The sequence below is a fragment of the Brugia malayi genome, assembly GCF_000002995.4.
Source record: "Brugia malayi strain FR3 genome assembly, contig: Bm_v4_ChrX_scaffold_001, whole genome shotgun sequence".
Classification (NCBI taxonomy): domain Eukaryota; kingdom Metazoa; phylum Nematoda; class Chromadorea; order Rhabditida; family Onchocercidae; genus Brugia; species Brugia malayi.
This window is the reverse complement of record NW_025062479.1, coordinates 14,789,069-14,812,760: the sequence shown is the minus strand read 5'-3', so window position 1 is coordinate 14,812,760 and position 23,692 is coordinate 14,789,069. Positions and strand designations below refer to the sequence as shown.

Genomic DNA, 23,692 nt, shown 5'->3' with positions numbered 1-23,692 from the left:
CTGATTTTAACGGAGTGATAAAACGTTAATGATAAAGAGTGATGACAATCACCAATGCCATAACAATATATTGAAATGATGCATTACCACACACATACATTCAATAACCTAAAAATGATACGTAATAAGTTATATGTGATAAATAATACTATAATCAGTAATTAAAAAAAAAAAAAAAAATCACAGAATAATTTTTCAATATATGATCAAAACTAAAGAAAGTTGATGAAAATATTTGCTTTGAAAAAAAAAATGAAAAAATCTAAATTCTTATAATTATCAATTTTCTTTGACATTTCAATTTTATAATTGTAGGAATTCGATACTTTTATATCGATGCCCCAAAATTATTATTCTCTCATTTCTTTTTTTATTGAAAATGTTAGAGAGCGCAGTCTTTAATTAGTTGGCAACATTTAATGTAATCATTGTCATTTCAACAAAATTATTATCGATTTCATTATCATTATCACTATAACACTGTCTATTACGATTATTTCAGTTAATAATAATTTTCACTTAAGTAGATTACTTTATAATATCACTAATAGTACAATTTGTCATCACTAACCATCTAATATTACTTGTCTTGCAAAGTGATGCAATAACTATTTTAATAATAAATTATTTAACTATTTCACAACTCTATTATTTCAACGTTTGTAAAATGTCAGTTACTATTTTGTGTGTAAAACGATAAAACTATCCTGCACCATTTCATTTCAAAATTTGATGCACGTAGTCAAAATGCAACAGTCGTAATTTGGACGTAGGTTTGTTTGTTATACATGTATTTTAGTATCAGACATCAATATTTAATATATCTGCTTATTTTTTCGAATTCCACACTTTTTTTAAAAATTTCTTTCAAGTGATATTTGTTTATACGTCTATTTTCAAATTCTTGAATAACAGATGCAGTTTATTTCTTTTTCTTTACTTTTACTTTAAAACGTTTTGTGTTTCCCAAACATAATAAATTACAGTTTTTTATATTGTTCATATCTTTTCAAAATAATACTTTTATTTTTGATTGTCAGACATCCTTATATATTATTTGGATGTTTTAAATAAATCTGTTTTACAGGCATCAGAAATGATTATTTGAATATTAAGAGAAAAAATGGGAATGAAAAGTTTGAACGTGATATCATGGCATTATCAGACACCTGAAAGAAGAGCTCTAAAAAGAAATCGATTAGGACCACCCGATGTTTATCCGCAAGATGTTAGTTTTTTAGCATTTATTTTTCCTGTTTGCCTTCTTAGTTACAAAATCTTCTTTTATAAATTCAAAATAGAAATGAAGAATCGAAATCAAGCCTTTCTACAACCAAATTTATCTGTGAATGGACCATAATAGTTAACATTTTCGATTCTAATCCGTTGTGAATGCAAACTTGTACATATAAATCACAAACCATTTGTGAAAATCATTTCTTATATTGGTTTTCAATAAAATTTTAGTTTTCAACTGCTATTTATTATTGCTGTCGCAGCTATTTCTTATCGATGTGTTCATTATTTTTTAGGTAAAACAGGAAGAAGATAATTTAGGAGCCGATCGTTTGAAAAAAGGTTATCAAGTTGCTGTGACATCTTATGAACATGAATCAATTGTTTATAACGTAAAGGTATTATTTCATCTAGTAATGTATAATTCCTGGTTTAAACTGTAATTCATTTTGTCGGAGCAATTGAACGGGACGAATTTTTCACATTTGTATGATTCTAATGATATCTGCCGAAAATATGATTTTTTGAATCATAGAACAAATATGATTAGTGTCACGAAAGATAATTTAGGAATGTATTTTAGATGCCACGATTGGATCGTTTGGATGATACGATGTTACGTGGAGCGCAGTTAGTAATGCAAATAATGGCAAAAAAGATGGAATTAAATGCAAATCTTGATAAAGAAAGAAGGCGTGCCGGAAGTGTTATTACTAAAGATAGTACTGGAAGCGGAGGGAATGGTGTAGGAGGTGGCCCGCAAATATATTTCCAACAGTTTAGCCATAATGCGGTAGGTTGTTTCATTCCTTACGTTATGTCCACAATATTAATTTTATTCCTAATATTTTATTTTTTCATTAAGTTTCATTCCCAACACATTTTACAGAATTGAATTTCTCCCTTTGTCAAATAATACCTTTTATCAATCGCATTTCAATTTTACAAGATCCATGTATTAATCGAAAAATTCTACCCACAATAATATTTCCAGTTTTTTTTTTTTTTTTTTTTTATAGGAAAAAGCGAAGAAATCAAAGGAAAGAAATGACTGGTTCACTGATTTAGCTCATGGCAAACCTTTAGCAGTCTTAGCCCGGAAACCACCATTTTTTCGCAAAAAGGTTGCATTTTTGAATATTATCTGGTCATTTGTAGTAATTTAAACACTTAATATTATGGTCTCAAGAATGTCTTGATTATATTTGTTTGATGTTCTGAAAACTTGGCAAATAATTCCATTATTGTTCAGAATTGTTCAAAAAAATAAACTCATATTTGAAATTAATTATATTTTTAGTAATTCTGAATGACAATAAAATGAGCAGCTAGAGTAAACTAACTTCATTCTATATCCGAATTTGTCTTACTGTATATCGTTAATGTTAAATGCTAAAAGCTATCATAGGAAGATGCATTGGAATACTTATGTGATTATAAAGTACCAGTTAATCGAGCACTATGGTTCCTAAAACTAATTGCTGTCAGTGGTCAAGGATGTAATAGTAACGTGAACAAACAGAAAAAATCTACTGCTGACCAGTTGGCTTCCGGTTAGATTTCAATTTAAGTGTACAGAGCAACATTAGATTAGTAATGATATAGTTCTAGAAGTTTTACAAACATATGCTAATGTTAATAAAATTAAGACTTCATATTTATACGATTTATGTTTGCTTTAATTCCCTGAATTTTCCGATGCACATCATTTGAAGTGTTAGACTAAATACTTTATCTTCTAATTTATTAGAATTCCTTTGATATTTTGCAGAATTCGCATCCCTTTTTACGAAATATATAAAGTTAATGCTTAATCAGATGAGCGATAGCGCCAAACTAGAATCGAACATTGTTTATACTGATCGATGGCCACATTTTGTATACATTTGTAAACATGCATACGAGGTAAACTGTTGGTATTCTACCATACGCTTTATCAAATACTTATAACTATTTTTTTCCTTCTATTTTTATACGAAACCGATGCATCCCAATCGTTTTTAGGATGGAATGGTTGAGAAGCAAGAATTTTTGATGGATTTATTGGATATATTCAATGACCGGTTTGTGCAGCCTATTGAAAATCGTAAGAATGACAAGACATTAATTCATCCTTTTTTGCATCATGGTAAGTGCAAGACAGTTTCTATAATATTAACTGTAATTAAGGGGTTGTGATACTTCTTAGGAACTGATTGCAGGATCCGGATTCGCTTCAGCTTCAAGTACCAATCACTCCCATTATGTCACATTGCTACGTCTTTTTCTTCTGTTTATTTGTCAATACACGGATCAAATTACACAAAATATAGTATTATCGAAAAGATGTGCATTTTTGGTATGTCATAGATTGGAACTGTATCGAGACGAAGCTGAGGAGCGGGAAGGAAGGTTTGCTTAAACATATTATATTTTCTATATGTATAGAAAATATATATATAAACATATATATATATATTTTTTCTGAGTGTTGCTTTATCTCAAGTAACCAATTTTATTACCTAGCAAACATTATTATTGACCACATATAAGAATAGTATTGACAGTATTGCCAGATTATTGTAAAGAATAACTCTGTCTCACAACGTTTTTTAGAAAATAAAGAATTATATGCCACAGTATTTCTGGATCCCTAATTAGTGATTGAGAAAGGAAAGATTATCTAAATTCATGTTTTTCCTTATCTCTTTCTTTTCTTTTTCTTTTTTTGAGTAGATTGTTTTTGAGATCAGTGGATTGTGTTGAGCTATTCGATGATATGCAACAATGCATTCATCAGCGTGCAATAATTTTGACACTTTGTGGTATGCTCTATGCTATATTAATTGATTGCCCTGCTGCTCTGATATGGAATAAATACGAAGGTAAGCTATGGTTTTGGTGTACTTTAGATATAATAGGATTTTGAAATTATAGCTGTAATAGAACTGTGAGCAGTCGAAACGCTCAATTGTTTTATCTGTAATTAAGTTTTCATTTTTAACTTTTGTGCTACAGTTTCACCAGGACGTCCGCCAACAATGCTTCATCAATTGTGCGGTTCACCACTGGATCATCTGCCTTGTCCGTTCGAAAGCCTTCCTTTACCACCAGGTCACGGCACTGAGCGATTGCAGGAGTTCATTCAACTTCGGTTGGCTGAAGTACGACGTCGTTCTCGTGCTTGCGAAAATAAATGGTCATTGAATTATGCACAGAAGAAGGGATTTGGTTTGTCTAAAACAATTATGATTTTTATTGTCTGTTTATCTGTAATATATGGAGGATTATTTTCAAACCTCTTTTGATTACATTTTTCTTTGCATCTATAAGGATTTCAAAACATTTCGTGAATCAACTTTGAAAATTAAATAAGTTGTAAGGTCTCACGTAGTTGTTTTCACATCAGTGAGACGAGGAATATTACTAGGCTAAACAATCTAAATCACAGATAATTTTAGCGTCAAACAGATTGAATGGGATTGTTTGTAGTCGTGAATGCTTTCTGGAAGCATAAGGCTCTTTTGGTCTAAAAGTAAATTTTATGCAGGGTCCAAGAAGTTTGTTAAATTTAAATGTACTCATAAAAAGAAAAAAATTTTTGTTTTTTTCAGCAGCTTTGGTTTTGCAATGTCTGGAAATAGTTGGTGTACTTGATGCTGCACGTCTGGACCAACCAAACTGCGTCGAAAAGATCTATGCAGTGATTTTTAACGGACCGTCCAAAGAAAGCTTTGAGGTGAGATAGTTTTTCTTGATAGAGTTCATATTCAGTTTTATTTTATTTTTGCTCTATTTGTTTTTGTCTTATAATTTTGCACATATGTCTTTATTGCTTTGCAGCACGAACATGCAATCCGCGTGAAGATGCTTCTACAGTGGGCAGTAACAGTAGAAAGGGAAGGTACTCATCGTGCTATACTTGTCGCTCAGCTGCTTGCATTCCGGATTAATCATCGAAAAACGTTTAAATTTGGTATATTATCCAATCATTTCGTAAACCATACGTCTCAGATGTTTATTTGTTTAAATCATGCTGGAACCAAATATTATCTAAACAAATCTTTTTTAGCTCGGTTGCTTAAAATAAACGTTAAGATAACCCTTAAGATAGCTGGTATAAAAAAGCCTTATATTAGCTGTCGAAAGAAAGCAGTTAATATCAATTTTGATCTAACACATATCAGTTAGTTGCTCAATAATGATTTTTGGTTTCTTCAGCACTATTACTTTATGCAATGATGTTTTACAGAATGCGGTTTATAATTAAGCTCTTTTATTTCTTTTCAGAAGTCGATATTTTTTTGTAGGTTCGTTAACTCTGCAAGAAATATTGTTAGAGTTTCTTGTGACAGAAGGGCCGGATCCAGAAAATACCGACAAAAACCGTTTTTCTCAAGAGTTTGCTAATCTAATGCTTCTGTTTATTGAGTTGCAACGTGCTGGTGTTTTTTCCCATGATTTATATATGAAGGAATTAATTCGGACTGGTGAAATGTTGGAATATATACCATTAATGCAAAAAATCAGGAAACGTAAGGAAGACAAACAAAAAGTAAATATTATTCTACGCTTTTGAATATCCTTTACTTGTTTGCATTTTGTATGATTCTGTAATTTTTCAATCCAGATAAGTTGTACTTGCTCATCCTGAAAAAAAAGAAGTGCCATAGAAATTTCAGCAGCATCAACAGTTATCGAACACGGTTGCATTTCCGTCGACATTTGTATCTCAACCAAATGAAACAACTGCAGCGCTCTTAACAGGAGCAGTAACGACACCACCTCCACTTGTAACGATGCCGTCTGAATTACCCGATGAGCACCCATTTTTATTTAAAGATTTATCGGTACATGAACGGCTATTGATACATTTACCCATTCCGCAGTCAGCTGAATATAGAAGCGAATGCAATCAGAGGTGAGCACAGATTTGCTATTAGATTTAAATTCTTTGTTAGTAATTCTCAAACAGCATTGCAAAAATGATCTTAAATTTGGATGCTCATTATTAAGTTGAATCTCTACAAACTTGCATTTCCATTTTTTTTTTTTTTTTTTTGCAGATCTCTTCTACTATATGGAATTGGTGCGGAACGTGACGCTGTGAAACTGGAATTGAGGCGTTTGGCACGTGAATTAGCAAAACTTTGGCAAAAGCGAATTGTTGTCGAATTTTCTTTTAATAAACCGTTGGAAATTCGATTTAAAAAGCGAACTACACGTGAACAAGTTCAAGAAAGCATGGCTAAATTCAGGTAACACCGCATTATTTATAAAACGAAGTGATAACTTTTTTTTTAATGGAATTTGATTATAAAATCATTAATTTTATCCACCAGTTTACTTTGTGGAATTATGTATCTTAATTACAGATCATGTACATACTATGATCAACTTGTTCTTTGTGGCTGGTGCTGTGAATCTTTCATTCAAATGGTGCAGGATTTTGTTGATGGACACAGTTGCCTGTTGCCGACCGCTGAAGGGCTTGATATCATCTTAGAAATGTGTGAGCTAGCACAGAATATTGCAGGTATTATGGAGCTCGCTGAAGAGGTCAGCTGTTTTCATGCTTTTTTCTTCATTTGTTTTTGGAAAATAGGTTTTTAAAGCTGTTTTGTTGTTCTTTACCATAAAATTGAATTATACAGTCAGTACGATATTTTACTAAGTAGCAATAATAGTAAAGAGAATCTATTTATTCATGTTTCAGTTACTACCTCTATTAGTATTAATTGAACGAGTACTTCTGGAGCGTCGTGTTGACTGTGTTCCAAGTAATTTATCAGCTCAACTTGGCTATGTTCTAACTGCATACATTTCCCATAATTATTATTACTTTCTGTACTCTCAAAATGCACCGAATATTGTACAAGGGTATGTCTTATTGTTGTTTTCCTTTAGTTTTTTTTTTCTTTGCAATCAAAAAAAAAAAAAAAATCTACTTTCAGAAAAAAGACATACCCAAGAATGTTGTCAAATATTGGCTGGCGAAGATCAGGCAATACAGATCATCGCTAGCTTAGCCAACAAATAAATTAAAATAATTTTAGTAATTTATCTTTCCCATAATACTTATATGCTTATGTTGACACTTAATTTCTCAAACCTTAGCTATCAAAACTATTGACATAGTGTGATTTTTTTCAGCGACATCTTAAAAGTATTTGCAGATTATACCGGGTAATTGAAAGTCAGCTGAAATCATCAGATTTTTGTTTAACAGGATGGGGACGTACTATTGCTGTTTTTGTACTCGATGCAAAGAAACAACTCATTGAAACTGGTTCGCGATGGTTTAAATTTTGGAAAGTTCGTGTCGGCTAACCTACTGTTTCTTACTGTTTATATCCATTACAGGTTTGTGTAGTCGTAAAATTGAAGCAAAACGCGAACTGCTAAAACGGGTGATACCGCCGTGGAAGCCGGCGCACAATATTGGCGATAGGAATCCATGTGGAGGACAGCGATATGCGTACAATGCTAGCACTTTTAAAGAATTGCTGGAGGAACCAAAGTTTGTATATTTTGGAAGATACTAAATTTCATTTATTTGGGTAGGACAAATTAAACCAATAATGGATAGTGGTGATATTTACAGTGGTATTTATCATGTATATGAATACAGCGAGATTGAATTTTGTTCACTTTTTACACTAACAAAGACATCGCTACGTCATCTTTTCCTTGGAACTGTTTTTTTTTTTTTTTTTTTTTTTTTTTCATTCATAACTCATCACTTGTGGTTAATTCGATGTATTATTTCTAGGCGTATATTTTCCTTTAATGAATATCGTCGTTTGCATGCAGTTATCGATGGAACAGATGATGCACGATACAGTTTTGTTGTCAGCGCATTGCTTGCTGCAGTACACGGAATTGGCAATGCAGGCGGAAATGATAATACGGGAATTGGTAGTGGTTCAGCAGCAGTGGAACGACTTACAGGGGTCTTTCATTCATTATTATTGAAACTAATATAATATTTTTAATATTATTGTACTCTTCGAATATTTTCTACTTGCATCCAGTAAAATTATTCAATTTACATGTAATATTTAAATCAGATGATTTGATTTGAAGAATTTTTTTTGGCCGAACAGGATTTAGATTGAACAAAACTGACGAGGGAAGTCTTTTCTTGAAAGATGCTGTTAGGAAGTGTCATTGTGTCGGAACATGATTTGTAAATAGAAATTTCAGGATCGGTTGGTTGAATTAGCGAATATTTGTGGGCATGTTAGTGCTCAAGCAGCTCAAGTAGAGAAATATTTGGACTGGTGTGGTGCTCTTCAAGCACTTTGTTGTTCAAGTTTGCAAGGTGGGACTTCAACATTCCCGGATCTCCTGATGGAAATCAATGTAAGTGCTTCTGAATTCTCTAAAATAAGGTTTTAATTTGTCAGAACGAAGGAACTTTTAGTTAATTATTCTTGTTTGGTACTATCATGAGAATGCGTTGAAAGTCTGAAGTGTTTTTTTTTTTTTTTTTGATTTTTGATTTTTGAAGTTTGAGATGTGAAGTTAAGGAAAAATTAATGATATTAACATTATAATTTCATGCAGGTAGAAGACTCGACATGTCATTATAATATTGCGACATTTTATATGCTTCTGGCGGGGCGTAGCTGTTTCAGTATAAATGCATTGGTTCATCAATTATTACATACAGCCTTGAAGTCATTACTTAACTGTGGAATTGGTTAGTTATAATCATTATCAAAGCTAAAAGTAAATCACTCTATTACCTTATGGACATTTATTTGTTCATCGAAAAATGTAAAATATTTAACGAAAGAAGTATAATGTTTCTCGAAACACTTTACCGCTCTTCAAGACGACGTAGTATCGAAAATTAGGATGCGTTGATCGGATGCTTTAAATGTAGTAAACTGAAGTCTTTGAAGAATATGGTTAATGATCTTTTTGACAACTTTCTATCAGTTTCAATTACTTTTAGGCAAAGTACTAGATGCGGATGCAGAAGCAGGTGTTTGTTTAGCACTTTTGGTGCTAGCTAATATTGTATGTCAAAGTGACCAACCAATCATTCGTAAGTTATTTAGCGGAAATGGAATTAAATAAATAGCAGAACTAACAGTATAATAGAGAAGATGGTATGTTAAATACTACTTTTATATGTGGATTATAGTTTCACCGCAGTATACTGGTGAGCGAATCAGTTCGAACATCTGTAAAGCGGATCGATGGATCTTAACAGAAGGTCATTTGCATGATATAGGCGATGAAGTTTGTGCACTGCTGGTTGCAATTTGTATGATTGCCGATTACACCAAGCATAAACTGAGAGATCGATGCTCGGATGAGTAAATTTTCTTACTTATTGCTTTTACTTCTGCAAAGTTGTGGAAATAGGAATTTTGTTGTATTGTAACAGCAACTGGATAATATTAAAGTAGGACATTCTAAAAAGCTGTAACAAACTGGGCAGGTCTTGTCACTAATTGAAGTAGGCTGCAATTGGGATAAATAAAAGCACGATCTCATTATTAAATGAAATTGTGATGTAAACTTGTCCTTTGAAGTCAAAATATAATTATATTGTGCACTTGGCTATAAAACATTTTACATGGAATAACTGGACACTTCGTGAAGTTTTGTTGTTTGTTTACGTTGTTCTCGTTAGCTGTTAATTGGATATATGTTTGTCTGCAATAGTAAACCGATTGATCAACGTGTATTTCGTCGTGAGTATATAGCGGAATTGTCAAAAGGAGTACTGATGGCAATGTGCGAGCAGGAATGGGTCACCCAACGAATATACAGACGATGTGAAGATGGTGCATTGGATTGCTTCTCCTCTCATCAGCTGCGTAAAAACTGCTTGGTTTGTACACAAAATCTATTCCGACACTTTGGAGTTTTGTTGCTGTTTATTCATTGACTAAATTAAAACAAAATTCTTTGATGATTTATTTTCTTTCTTCCCACGCATAATTTCAGGGTCAACAATTATTACGCATGGCTTTGCGAAGACGTAGTGAACGTGAAATAGTACGCGAATTAACTATTTGTAATGGAAATAGTAAAAAATCACTTATCGATAAGCTGCTCAATGTTTTGAATATATGGAATACACGGGCCACTTATTTCGATTTTAAGTTAATGATTCGAGAGGTATAAAATTGGCATAGTTCTTGGAATTTTGTGCTATTTTCTTGTTCATCATTCTTTTATTTATTTATTTTGCATTCATTTATATACCCTTCCAGTTGCGTAAATTTTGCTGATTTTTTTTTTTTTTTTTTTATTCACAGAAAGTTCATATTTATATGCAACATTATCGTCATCCAAAATAATATTAAAAATCACTTTGAAAAACACTCTTCTTCATTACTCCTGTGGGAAAGTAGATGGAATTATCACGATTGTATTACCATACTTTAACTCAGAATTTATTTTTTTATTTCATTGGAAATATTAAACTGATCGAAAAAGAAAAAAAAAAAACTTTTAGAACATTATTAATGGTAATTTGCCTATCATAGATCTCACCGGAAGGTTGTACGAGTAAACATGCTCAGCAGGGTGCGATTGCTGCCGATGCACTGCTTGGTGAAATTGGTAAATGTTGTCGCGATTTATTTACACAATCACATAAATCTGATAAAAAATTACCACCGGCTGCTGTCGGTAAAGCTTTCAGGTTGGTAACGTTGGTAACATCTTTGTCCAGTTCTTTTCACAGTTTTTTTTTTTAGAAGAAGGAATAACTCAAAAAACTTTGTCGAAAATTGTATCTGCCATCAAATTTTAGTGTATTTTCAGTTTCTCCGAATGCATTTTTTGCAAGTTTTTAGATCTTTAGAAAGTATTGGTTAACCATAAGCTGTTATAGTACGTTTACTATTATAGTGTTATGATCCACCTGGCAACATTTCCAAATTATTCATGATTTAATAGGTAACTAATAATACTGGATTAAAAACACTTCACCTGTCCATAATCGCTATGACACTTGGTCATTTTTGAGAATGAAATGCCAAAATAGAAAGTGAAATATTAATATTAGTGACAAAGAAGTTTTCAGGTTAAAAGATATCACAGCTTACTGGCTGATTAGTCCATTGGTGCATGCTTGTCCAAGACCGGGTAATTTGCCAGCCTCATTCCCTGCGATTACTGTGCAAGGAAAATTCCTCAAAGAAGCAGCAGCAATGCTTGATACTTCGTCGGATAATAATAAGGAAAGAATTCAGCAAAGGTACATTCTTTCAATGTGTTCTTTTTAAGTTATTTTGGCTGAGAAATATGAGAAATTCTGTAGCCATTTGAGATGCTTGAAGTTTGATGCTTTCAGTACATGGTTACTGAGTCAAGAGCCATTCTTGAATTTAGTACTGACGTGTTTGAACGGTGAGGAGCAGCAACGTGATGGTTTGGTTGGTTCAATGCTGAAACAGCTACAGGAGTTGGCACTAAAAGCTAAAGATGTAGGTGGCAGCATTTACTCTTTTCCATTTATTCTTTTATGTTGAGTTTTTGAGGTGAATTTATTAGCTGTTTTTTATATAGTGAATGTTTTGCTAAGTTTACGTTTCAAAATTCGAAGGTGTTGCATTAGACGACAGTGCTAAAAATGTGTTAGTTATATAGAGAAAGTGGGCAATAATGGAATACAATGAGAAATCATTTTGTTAACTGTAATATTTACAGAATCCTCTTTTACCGTATTTGCGCATATTTTCGTTAGAACGTGAAGGAGTTCTATTGCGCATATCCTTGGTTGGAGGTATGTTTGACTCAGTATGTCATACTTCTATTTGTGATACCTGGGCATTGACGTTGTTTCAATTAATGCTTTATGGAGTTATCTCAAAGGAGCGAGACGGGTGAACAATTTTTTAATTTCTTTTCTTTTACTTACCGTTCGTTTACATTTTCCTTTTGTTTTTTTACTAATCGTGTGAGGTTCAATATGGTTGCTTTTTACATTTCATCATACAATAGTATAAAAATTAACGTATTGTACATGTCTACAAATCCATGAGTGGATGCTAAACGAAGTGCTTCTAATAAATCGAAAGTTCTAGTTACTTAGTTCAGCCATGTTGATTTTATTTCCTTAATGGCGTCTAATAGTTCATGTGATGAAAAATAGTGCAGCTGAGATGCTAAATTTTAATTTCATTTTTCTATTAACTAATTTTTGTTGAGAGGAGTGGTGATTTTTTTACCTAAGCCTACTAAATGAAAACTGTAAAAATTTCCACTCGAATTTAGATATTTGTTCGATTCATGTTATGATATGTTATCTACTCTGCTGGTGTGGTCGATTACTGATCCGATGAATGCAGCAGCGATGAATACACAGGATCCAGATACTAAATTTCGATTTCCTACTTACTCCTTAATCGTTAAAAAACTGCGAGTAAGTTACTAAAAGTTACTGCTGAGTATAAAATTTGCAGTCATTTTCCGTTAAGTCATAATTTGTCAAAAAATTGAGATATTAAAAGTGGTCATATGCGTTAGTGACATTTGAGGTCCAGCTTATAGTTAGAAATTATAAAAAATAATTTTATAGAAAGAACTGAACGAACGTGCTTTAATTCCTGAACTTCGTTCACTGATACAATTTCTGCCTATTCCAAAGCCCCAATTCGAACTGATAACTTGTGAACCATATGGCACTTTACCAACTTCACCTCAAAAACTTGGCAAGAGTCAATCTCAAGGGCAAATAATTCAAACTACAGTAAAAGCTAATCGCCACGGGTTGCAGGTTTGTTTCAGTGTTATTTAAATTCTGGATCTGTACAGTCAAACATCAGAAACAAGTTTTTCACGGTGAATCGATGAAAAGATTCTCTCCTTCTTGATTTTGCAAACAAAGAAAGTAATAAAATATTCACTACATCATATGGTTTATTTGTATGTATTTCAAAGTATTACATCAATACACGTAGGCAATCAGATGTAGTCATTTGTCTTTTCTAACTCATCTGTTACCTTCAGCTATATATAACTAGCTGTTTATTTCAATTTTGCTGTTTGTTAAAAGATAGTTTTTGCTTTTTATCTTTATGGAGGATAGCTTTTATTATTCAGTTTGCTGAAAAGGTGAAGTTATCGGCTTACGATATAATACAATATCTGAATATTGATTCAACTTTACTGAAACGTCCTTGGAACTGGTCAATGTTACAGGTTTGTGATTTCAAACATTTATATTCACCCAACAAAAATCGTATATGAAGATGGTTTTTTTTTTTTGAAGCATAAAATTGCTTGTTCATCCATGTTGGCTTTGGATATTGTGACTAATTTGATTGCCGAACTACCAAAAATATGAGAAATTGAATTGTTGTCATATTGTTCGTTTTTCTCTCTATTTCTTCATAATCCTAACTCTTACAGGCGGTAAAACTAGATCGCTTGCCAGTCCCTGTACAGCGATACATTCAGCGTTTAGTTCATCATTCACATTACAATGAATTTGTCCGCCCAACGATTTGTGGAATGGATCGGTGAATTAAATTTTTCCTACAAAAGAGTCTTATAAATAGATTATAGATATGGAAATAGTTCAAGCTGTTCTTCAATTCTTATCATAAATCTACCTGTTCTCCTGTTGATCATTAATTCTAATTTCTTTCTTGCTGAATAATAGGAACAATCTACATGGTTGAATAAGATTAACTTTATAACTTAGCTGATATGAATGATCTAGAATGATATAATCAAATGATGTTAATTTATTACAGACCGCCTAATCTGGATATCTATCTTTCACCACCGATGATGGATGTATCAGAGACACCAGCAACTCTGCATCATGTTTCTTCCAGTGCAGCTACCTCAACAACTACATCTGCTAGTTCTACGGTATGTCTATTAGAATTACATACTGGTAGCAGTGGAAAATCTTGGGTTGATTTAGATATTTTGCATAGCTCAGTAAAGCTTCTTTGATTGTGTTTGACATATCTTCTTTCTGTGATTAGAATATTCAGTGAGTGATTTAATGTTGATAAAGCAGTAAAAGTTCATTCAGTGTAAGGCTCCTTTCATTCCAGAATGTACCGGTGTCCTCAGGTGGTGCAGCCATGGATGTAGGTGCAACGTTGGGTCCTGTAGTGCAAGGCCGTGCAATGAGTTACCAGTCAAGTTCAACTCCTACTTGCACATCTATTCCCGATGGATCTACTCCATCTAGTACTCCTGGTGCACCAAGTACCGCTGCTACGGCGATGATCTTTCCAGGGCAATCTGGTCCGATGCCAGCACTACCAGATCTAACAGGACGAGGTCAAAACAATGCGTCGCCAAGAGGTGCAAGAGGTAGCTATTACCGATTATATCAGTTTTATTATCCTACAAATTCGAAATTTATATTGCCTGAAAATTAAAATTAAAAAAAAAAAAAAAAAAAAAATGAAATAACTCGTCGCTATTTCGTTTTATTTCTTTTCTTTGCAGGAGGGCGTCGCAAAGCAGCAGGTCTTTCTACACGTTCTCAAGGTACCACTCGTAAACAACGGCAGCAGCGGCAGCAAACTGTTGATCAGCTAGCTGTAGCAGCTGCAGCTGCGGCTGCCGCTGCGCAACAACAACAGCAACAAATGGGTAGTGCCGTTGGCTGTGGTGGAGGTCCACCTCAGCAGCCTACATACCCGAGCACCTGGGCTACTGGCCCACAGCAAACAGGTGTACCGCAGCAGTTCGCATCTGGGCCTTCAGCGCCTCCATCTGGTACGGGGCAAGCAGGTGACGAATTAATATTTCTTCACATAAGGCATTCATACCACGATTTGAAACTAAAATTCATAATGCAATGTGAAATTCGAGGAAATTAGAGGTCTTCGGGTTTGATATTTAAACTCAAGCTTCATATACATGTCATGCAAGAGATCCTGGATGAACTTGTTTTACCTTCACAAAATGTTTATAACCTATGGTAGCTGGTGATTGCTAACAAAAAAAATTTGTGCAGTAAAAGGTTTGTCTCATCACTCTACTACACGGAATGAAAATGCATATGAAATAATATAAAAAAAAGAAGGCATTTAGACTTAAATAAAGAAATTTCAGGCACCGCAATGGGTACTCAAACAACAGAAGATTCAAAAATGAAGATTCACTCAATGATCTTGCAAAAGCGACAAGCGCAAGCTGCTAGTAGTGCTACTGCAACACAACAAGGTGTAACAGGTGGACCTCAGCCATCTATGCAGGATGTTAATGGTTAATTTTCCACTGCTTGCTAGGCCGTAAATACCAAACGTCCAACAACAGTTTATCGTATATTATCATTAATTATTGTTACTGATCTTTCATTTAGCCTACCAAATCTCCGCAGGACCGCCACAATATGGTGGTAATATGATAATGAAAGTTGAAACGGGTGCTAACTCTATGCAAATGGTTGATCATACGCAGCAGCAGCAACAACAACGACAACAGCAGCAATATGCCCAGCAACAACAACTAATCCAAATGCAGCAGGGTAAAACTGATATTTTCATTTTCAACACAAACGAATAATTCTTGTCTCTCAGTTTATCATTTCTGTAAAAGTTTCCGTAAAAAAAAAGCGTATGGAAGATTCTCCTAAAATTTTCATTCTATTGTGTTTTTTATGTGAAGTTTTATATTTACAGATGTCCAAGGAGGTTCCCAATATGTTGTACATCAACAACAACGGGGTGGTATAGCTTACGGACAGTCGGTACAGCAGGCGACTTATGATTCTCGGTCAGTGCTTTGTTGTTTAGCTTTCAAGTTTTTTCCAGTTTTTTTTTTTTTTTTTTTTTCTTTTTAATTAACCAGGATATAAATTAAAAGTCATTTCTTTCTTACATACATGAAATAAAATTTTAGATGAATTCACATATCCCATTTGAGGAATTCTTGTATGATTTAGCTTTGGTGATTTGAATAATTAATTCTTGATATGGCTTTAGATTCAATCAACAGCAGTTACAATATGGACAACAGCCTCAACAGCAACAACAACAGCAATATCATCCTACACAACAGTACTAACATTTGATCGTTGAATTATGGAATCTAAAGCTCGCAGAATTCCAAAATTGCGGATCGAGTACAGTTTGTGTCGTAATTTTGATATTCAAAATGTAAGTTCGAGGCTGCAACCCTTAATAGTAAAATGAGTCCTCCTAAGGAGAAACTGGTTGCTTCTTTTACACTGTAAAAAATTCTCATCTGAATGGAAGGAGACATCCGATAGGTTTGTAGGCGCTCGAAATTATTAGTGTTCTGTTATAGCATTTGGATGGACAATAGCGATGGCATAATCTGCTCAAACACTTTTTTATGTGGGATTTGGGAAGAAATCATTCTCGAAAAGATGACAAAATAAATATCCAAAGAAATTTTAGAATAATATATTGTAAGTTCATGGAAATTGCTCTGGTGATCCTCTGAAAAGCTGCCTATTGTATATAAATTGTATTATCTGTGTTAAATGTTTGATTTTGTTCTGGTATTATAACATAGGACTAATCGGCTTGGAAAAAAATAAAGAAGTCAACAGTTATGAAATAACTTTATTGACCGCAAACACTTTAATGTGATTGGTATAGCAACATTTATTAGAGCAGTTAGCTTAAGTCAATTTCCTAGTTATAGTATAACTATCTAGCCATTTCTATTCTAATTTGATCTACATCTGCTGACCCATAAAGTGCAGCTGAACAATTAAGAATCTGAGGGTCATATGTGCACAATTGACATCGCTAATGATAAATATTCATCCGTAAGCGTAAACCGTTCTCTTAGCTCTATACCAAAAGTCTTATTTATGAAATACATGTATGCTAACAGCTTAATATAGTAACATCAATATGTCTGTAATCGTCTTTGATCTGTAAATGAAGAAATCAAAAAATGTTATTCAAACATTTGGAAATATGCGAATGTTCAGATTACTAGTCTTAACTTATACTTCCAAATATGCTAGTATAGCAACTTCTCTTCAGAGGTAACGATAACAAAATTCACCTGTCTACAGGACGTAACATATAATAGTAATTCTGTAATATCATTCAGTAGTTGTGTTACACGTGTCCAATATATTCAATTCAGACAAAACTTCATTTGTGTTGAATTCAACTTCATCATTACTTCCCACAGTTTCAGTTGTGATATCTTGAATGAATTGCGTTGCTGCTGGTACCTTAATCATTGTTAACTTATCAAAGATTTCTCGGTTTAGCACCACTGGTAGAAATGTTTCGATGAACTCTTCCGAATATGGTTGCTTCAATGATATCCAGAACATCTATGGCAAAATACCTGTAAAACATGGAACACTTTATAATTAATGATATTCTAATTAGACCAATTACAACATGAGCGAAATTATAATTTCATTGGTAGTTAAATATGCTCTTTCAAATTATAATCTCGTCCAATTAATTTAATTGATATATTCTCATTTTTTTTAATGTTTGAAAAGTTTTCATGCTTAAAGTAGTTTGATAAAAACAGTGCTAAGTTGGTTTCTTTACAAGTATCAAGAATTTGATAATTTACCGTGCAAGAGAAACATCAATTTGTCCTTCCTGAAACATCTTATTGATTTTTTCAACAACTGGTAATGCAAATCCAACAGAAAGTAGATGAACAAAACGATCAATAATCGTTGTTTAGCGATAATCATTTCTGCTGGTTGTTGCGACTTTGACTGACGATCATATAACTCACAAAGCATTTTGAATAACCTTTAATTAGACTTGAAATAATTCAAATAAATATCAAATCAAACTAACAGCTCTCTGATCAATGAATTTATTATAGATACAATCGAAGGGGATGAAATATCATAAACAAATTTTATGATGCTCAAGAACATTTTAACTTAATAAAATTAAGAGATGTAATTATTATGGATAAAACTATCTCTGCTTTAATTACAATATAATTCGTGTTAGCAGTAGTCAATATGAACAATTTTGAGTTTTTTTCCTTTTTTTTTTTTTTTTTTTTTATTCTGATTGGCTATGCTTTTTCTTTAATTTTTGCTACTCTATCATTATCATTGTTAACCAATATAGTTTTTAGAATTTGTTTAAATTTTTTCCTGTCTCATATTTCTATATTATATATATATATATAGCAAAAATAGAAGAATTAAGGAAATTACTATATTACAAGATTCGTTAACAAACCTGATATGTAAGTCGGAATGTTTGGTAGCAATTTCGTCCAATAAAACGAAATGAACCATTTCAAATTCAGTAAGCATTTCATTATTTAACAAAAACCCTTGTAAATAATGCAATAGTCCACCGACAATTGGTGTAAATTCAATACCTGGTAGAAAAAAAATAAAAGATAAAACAAGATAACATCATTGTTTTTAAATTTTTTTTCATCTATTGGGACTGGACTTTTAGCCTTTTGAATAAATAATAAATTTGTATTTTAAAAATTGCACTTCTGTATTAGAAAGTAGATTTGAATTTATCTACAGTTAATATTAACCAATGGATGATTTTGATCATTATTCATCTTTAAGAGATCGCACATCATTATTTTTCACAAAATCTCAGTGATTTTATGTTCTCATAAAAAAAAAGAAAAAAACTTTATAAATTAAAAAAGATGAGGTAATTTACAACTATTATTGATTGGAATATTCTAGAGCTCATAACAGCCTTTTTTTTTATTTTTATTAAAAAAATAGAAAATTTTCTGCATTAAAAATTATATACCACTGAGTAGCAAACGGATATCTTTTAAAAACTCGCGTTCCGATCTTATACTATCCAAAATCTTTTCCATAATGTATTCTGTCCGCTCCATCCCTTCCTTATATTGGAATCATGATTACAATTGTAACATATTCTAATGCTACTTAGAACTAAGACGAAAACAAAAAAAAGCGCTTTTTTTGTTTATGATAAATACTTTTGCAAAATGAAATAGTAAATTACTTAATTAAAAGTAATTAATGAAATTAGAAGTACCAGAAATGAATTTATTTATAAAAGAGAGAATCTTACGTTTTCTTTTTCCATATTCGTATCATTTGAAGTACTACAACAAGAAGCATAAGATAATAAAAAGATGTATTTCGATCGATGACTTAATTGGACCTGAAAAATAATATTGGAAAGAATAAAAATTATATTTTCAGATGTTACGAATTAAACAGTAACATATTATGAATTACTCCCATCGAGCCGTAATTTGCTTCGAATCCTGAAATATTCCACTTTCGAATTTCGTTTTATTGATTTCCTGGTTGATAATTGGGTAGATACGTCAGTTAAGCACTACGGAAAATGAATAAATTTAATCATTTAACTAAGAGAAGACTTAACTAAGATTAGGCTAAATAAAATAGAATATAGAACATAGCAGTAAAAATTACTTACTTCAAATAATATTTGAGCTTTGCCAATAAATAAAAATAGTACTGAAACAGATACAGGTAAAAGCAATTACCTTACATCCTTCATATGCAAGTAATGCATCGATAAGCATATCGATAAAAAATGGATCTTGAATAAATTCAATAACTGGTGGTTCAGATGAATTGTATCGCTGAAAAAGAATAACAGAAAGAAATAAGAGTTTGAAAAAAAAAAAAATTAAAGATAAATTAAAGGTATAGCTAGAAATGTATTATTGTTATTAATTCTTCATTTAGTGATTATTAAATAAACAATCACAACCATTTATTGATTTCAGATTATCAATACTTACTTTATGAACAGAAATTAAATAGGGAAATAAATAATGGGAGAAGATAAACAGTCTAAAAAAAGCTAAAAAAAGCTAATTGACTTCATAGAGACGAATAATATCAGCTTGATTTAGACATTTCTTGCTAAGCACTGCATATATGATTTGCTTCACACTATTACCACAATCATTATATCCTCTATTTAATGCAATATGAATATCATATGAATCTTGATAGTTACGTTTATGTGCTTCACGACGCAATATTTGTGACAAATATGTGCAAGCTGCTGCTACTTCATTATTTTCCTAAAAATTTATCACTTAATTGAATAAAAAATGATGAAAAGTTATTTTAGAATGAAATTTTCTTAGAATCAAATTTTAGCAGAATTTTTAGTTTTTCTAATTTTAGAAGAATGAAAATGAAGCCCTATTTGCGTCACATGAATTTTATGCAATAGTATAATATCACGCAACTACGTCAACATATATAATGCTACACTTTTTATTATAATTCTACAAATTAAAGATATATAATCCATAGCTTAATCACTTCACACTTACCTCTTTGATAGTTTCATACAAAAGAACTTGCGTGAGCAAATAAGTATGCTCGCTATAACAAACTATCTGAGTTAATTTCGCAAAAGCCTTTTCATAAACATCCGTCATTGGGCCTTTTTTATGCTCCGCAAAAAAGTCATCAATTGCAGTAATAACCATACGACAACAAATTTCAAACTATAATGGTTAACTTATCATAATTAATTAAACTGACAAATTAACTATATTATTTGTTAGTTAATTTAAATACCGTCAAATTTGTTAGTGATCTAATATCATTTAAGATATTGAATGGAACTAAAAATTGAATAGATTTTTTCGAAAATTTTCACAATGCATAGATAAAGACAAAATAAGAAGCAATAATTGAAATAATTAAATAAAATGAGTAAGCAATAAGTCAATTTAGCAAATAAAAATACGCCCATACCTGTTGCGCAGCTAAATGAACATTTGTAATTTCATGTTGAAAACCGGCATCTGATATTATTCGAATTGCTTTCGTTAAAAATCTCGATCGAGGATTTTGTTCGATCAGTGTGTAAATTAAATTACGCCATTTACTGCAACAAGATTACCTTTTCTCTTTTAAAGTTTAATAATCTATTTAATAATGAATTCGAAATACCTACTTGACCAATTCACATTGAATTCATGGTCATCTTCAAGCTAACACATATTTAGAATTTTTGATAAATAGTTCAAATTTGATTTTTGATAGTTCAATTAGTAAACCTATGTTTCAGTAATTCTGGTAACCATTTATCAACATCGCCTACTGCATCAAAATTTCTATCGACAACCTCAGCCACGAAACGTTTTTCAAGCAATGAGCTTAAACTTTTTTCGAAACATTCATGAACAATTCTCCGGTCACCTTCCAAATCAGATAACCAATCACCAAGCAATTCACAGTACTATAACTTATCAGCACGATTAATTAGCTCCATATGATAAAAAAAAAATGTTTTTTCTTCTCTAACACATGGAAAGCAGTAGGAAATGAAATTTAGGAAGTTTAACATATCAATTTCATGTATCTGTCAAAGACTGATAATAATAATTCATGAAGTGATACCGAAGAGAAAGTTATCATTTTAATTATCAGTATAGGAAATTGCAGCTCACGTAATACTGAAGTCTTTTAGTATTTGTTTTTTGAAGTTTACAATTTTACTAATTAATATTTTTAATACTTAATATAATAAAAAAAATTGAGACAGATACCTGGGCAAGACCACGATAACTATTGGTGAGAGAAGTAATTACAACTTCTGGATGACCACCATTTCTTAAAAATTGTTATATCTATATTTGGTTCCATTATCGAATCAGTTGCTAGAATTGAAATATGCAATGAAATGGATAAATAAATTCAGTTATTAATCAGAAAAAAAGAGAATTTCTTTATCTCATATCTGTCAATGTTTTACAATCATTTGTTATACATATATAAAGGACAGGTATGTTAATGATATAAAAATAATCAAAATATGAAAATCAAAACAAAAAGAAGTGACCTTGAAGAGTTCTCAGATAATCTTCAATTAATAATTCTCTCGTCTTCCGCCCTGAATCGAAACTATATGAAGATTTGTCACTATTATTGCTATTATTATCACCAATATTACTGTTACCAGTTTGACTTAAATTACAACTTCTACTGCTATCACTACTATTAGGAATAGTTGTAGAAGTAAACGAAGTGATAATATTCGTTGTATTCTTCTTTCCATCTCCTTCTATTGCAGTATTTTCTGTAATGAAAAAGAAAGCAAAATAACATTTTAGAAGAATTAATCTAAAATGAACAAAAAAAATTTTTATAAAATTTTTCTATGGTAAAAATTTTTGATAAGAAAGAAGGCTATAAAAGTCAAAATATCAAATATGAACTACGCATCTTAAAGTAATTTGTAAATTGTCAAAAACAAAACAAAAATTTGATATATGAAGTTAAGATGAATATTTTGCCTATTTATTTTTGTAAACGAATTATACATAGTTACAGTACTAATGCAATTAGCAAATTAGTTTCTATTTCAGTAAAAGCTATGACTTACACTGAGAAATAATTTAATAAGATGTTACTAGTGATAGAGAGAATCTAAAATTTCCAATTAATATAAAACCTATAAAATTGCTTTAAGAGTTACCGCGAATTCCAGAAGCAAATGTTTGATTTTGATTTTTAATCATCGTCATTGAAATCTCCAAATCATCATCCATTCCCATCGTAAAAAACTGGAAATTTTTTTCCATTGAACATCTTGTAAAAATAGACTGATAAATTAATTTGAAATATTTACTTTCTTTTCTTTTGTTCCTGACAGTAATATATCTATAATGATAATACTCTGTAATTATTAAGCCAAATATCTGTTTATCTCGTAAGGAATAGATCAAGGATAGATTTTGAACTATTGATTGATTATCACTGGTATTATTTTCAAGAAAATTATTTCACGATTAACTTACTTTACTCCCTCTATTACTTCAAATTAATCTATAGAATGACAAATAATGCATTTACACTGGTATCTAATTATATTTTCCCCAAGCTTTTGATGTCAATTAAAAAGTTTAAATTATCATAATATTCATTTAAATTTTCAAATATATTTAAATATCATAATTCAAACATGAAAACTATAATACCATACAATCGAGGAACTTTAAGTCCATTATATCACTATTTCAAAAATTCCAACTGTTTCCAATCTTCCCATTTATTCCTTACAGTTTCCTATTTCTTTCTCCATCAATATAAAATCATTTGAGAACTGAATACGAAATAAACGAATAACACAAAAGTCTAAATTTCAAAGTAGAAACTTACGTAATTATTAATTATATTTACATAAAATGATAAAATTTCTAAGGAAATAAAAGATAAGCGCAGCGCAAATCTTTCATTTATCCGCCATATATTTCCTAACCGTTTACGTTTCGAAATAATTACATGCTTAACAAATTGTTATAATAGACTAAGTAAAGAAGTAAGCTAAAAGACGAAACACATGCAACACATGTTATATTCCCACGTATTCTACGTGTCCTCTATATATATATATGATTATCTTAAAACTATACGATAAAGACAGAAGCGCAACTATCAAGCAACACTATACCACTCCCATGCTTTTAAATAATGCCGTTGTTGACAAAGAGTGAACCATTCTGTAAGTAATTTATATGTGTGCAAAAAAAAAAGAGAAGAAACAGAAAT

General features: G+C 31.5%; 3 protein-coding genes across 6 annotated transcripts; 1 reads left to right on the top strand and 2 right to left on the bottom strand.

Moving 5' to 3' along the window:
* Positions 1 to 1,123: 1,123 nt before the first annotated feature.
* Positions 1,124 to 16,227, top strand: Bma-dpy-22 (uncharacterized protein; the record flags this gene model as incomplete). 4 transcript variants are annotated; one of them, XM_043074898.1, is made up of 41 exons in its annotated part: positions 1,124 to 1,228; positions 1,533 to 1,634; positions 1,820 to 2,029; positions 2,256 to 2,360; positions 2,645 to 2,789; positions 3,008 to 3,141; positions 3,241 to 3,364; positions 3,438 to 3,627; positions 3,964 to 4,100; positions 4,234 to 4,446; positions 4,830 to 4,954; positions 5,059 to 5,191; positions 5,526 to 5,770; positions 5,898 to 6,136; positions 6,282 to 6,473; positions 6,591 to 6,774; positions 6,932 to 7,095; positions 7,392 to 7,504; positions 7,579 to 7,735; positions 7,988 to 8,168; positions 8,422 to 8,580; positions 8,785 to 8,920; positions 9,179 to 9,271; positions 9,371 to 9,545; positions 9,898 to 10,066; positions 10,183 to 10,356; positions 10,728 to 10,885; positions 11,270 to 11,443; positions 11,540 to 11,672; positions 11,896 to 12,071; positions 12,463 to 12,610; positions 12,767 to 12,964; positions 13,291 to 13,389; positions 13,600 to 13,709; positions 13,947 to 14,067; positions 14,259 to 14,523; positions 14,662 to 14,949; positions 15,274 to 15,426; positions 15,524 to 15,688; positions 15,843 to 15,936; positions 16,146 to 16,227. In XM_043074898.1, 41 exons carry the CDS (start codon positions 1,124 to 1,126, stop codon positions 16,225 to 16,227), a joined length of 6,468 nt encoding a protein of 2,155 aa, XP_042930832.1. The 4 variants fall into 4 exon arrangements, with proteins under 4 accessions (XP_042930832.1, XP_042930833.1, XP_042930834.1 ...); XM_043074899.1 differs by lacking the exons at positions 1,124 to 1,228; positions 1,533 to 1,634; positions 1,820 to 2,029; ... (3 more) ...; positions 3,241 to 3,364; positions 3,438 to 3,627 and having other exon boundaries at positions 3,995 to 4,100; XM_043074900.1 differs by lacking the exons at positions 1,124 to 1,228; positions 1,533 to 1,634; positions 1,820 to 2,029; ... (4 more) ...; positions 3,438 to 3,627; positions 3,964 to 4,100 and having other exon boundaries at positions 4,257 to 4,446.
* A 1,172-nt stretch (positions 16,228 to 17,399) lies between these two features.
* Bm18011 (Uncharacterized protein) lies at positions 17,400 to 17,777 on the bottom strand (the record flags this gene model as incomplete). Its single annotated transcript, XM_043074897.1, has 2 exons — positions 17,400 to 17,499; positions 17,740 to 17,777. 2 exons carry the CDS (start codon positions 17,775 to 17,777, stop codon positions 17,400 to 17,402), a joined length of 138 nt encoding a protein of 45 aa, XP_042930831.1.
* A 1,135-nt stretch (positions 17,778 to 18,912) lies between these two features.
* Bm10352 (Negative elongation factor D, putative) lies at positions 18,913 to 22,698 on the bottom strand (the record flags this gene model as incomplete). Its single annotated transcript, XM_043074896.1, has 10 exons — positions 18,913 to 19,017; positions 19,212 to 19,304; positions 19,657 to 19,755; positions 19,999 to 20,205; positions 20,464 to 20,640; positions 20,894 to 21,026; positions 21,199 to 21,380; positions 21,691 to 21,737; positions 21,984 to 22,220; positions 22,620 to 22,698. 10 exons carry the CDS (start codon positions 22,696 to 22,698, stop codon positions 18,913 to 18,915), a joined length of 1,359 nt encoding a protein of 452 aa, XP_042930830.1.
* Positions 22,699 to 23,692: the final 994 nt, after the last annotated feature.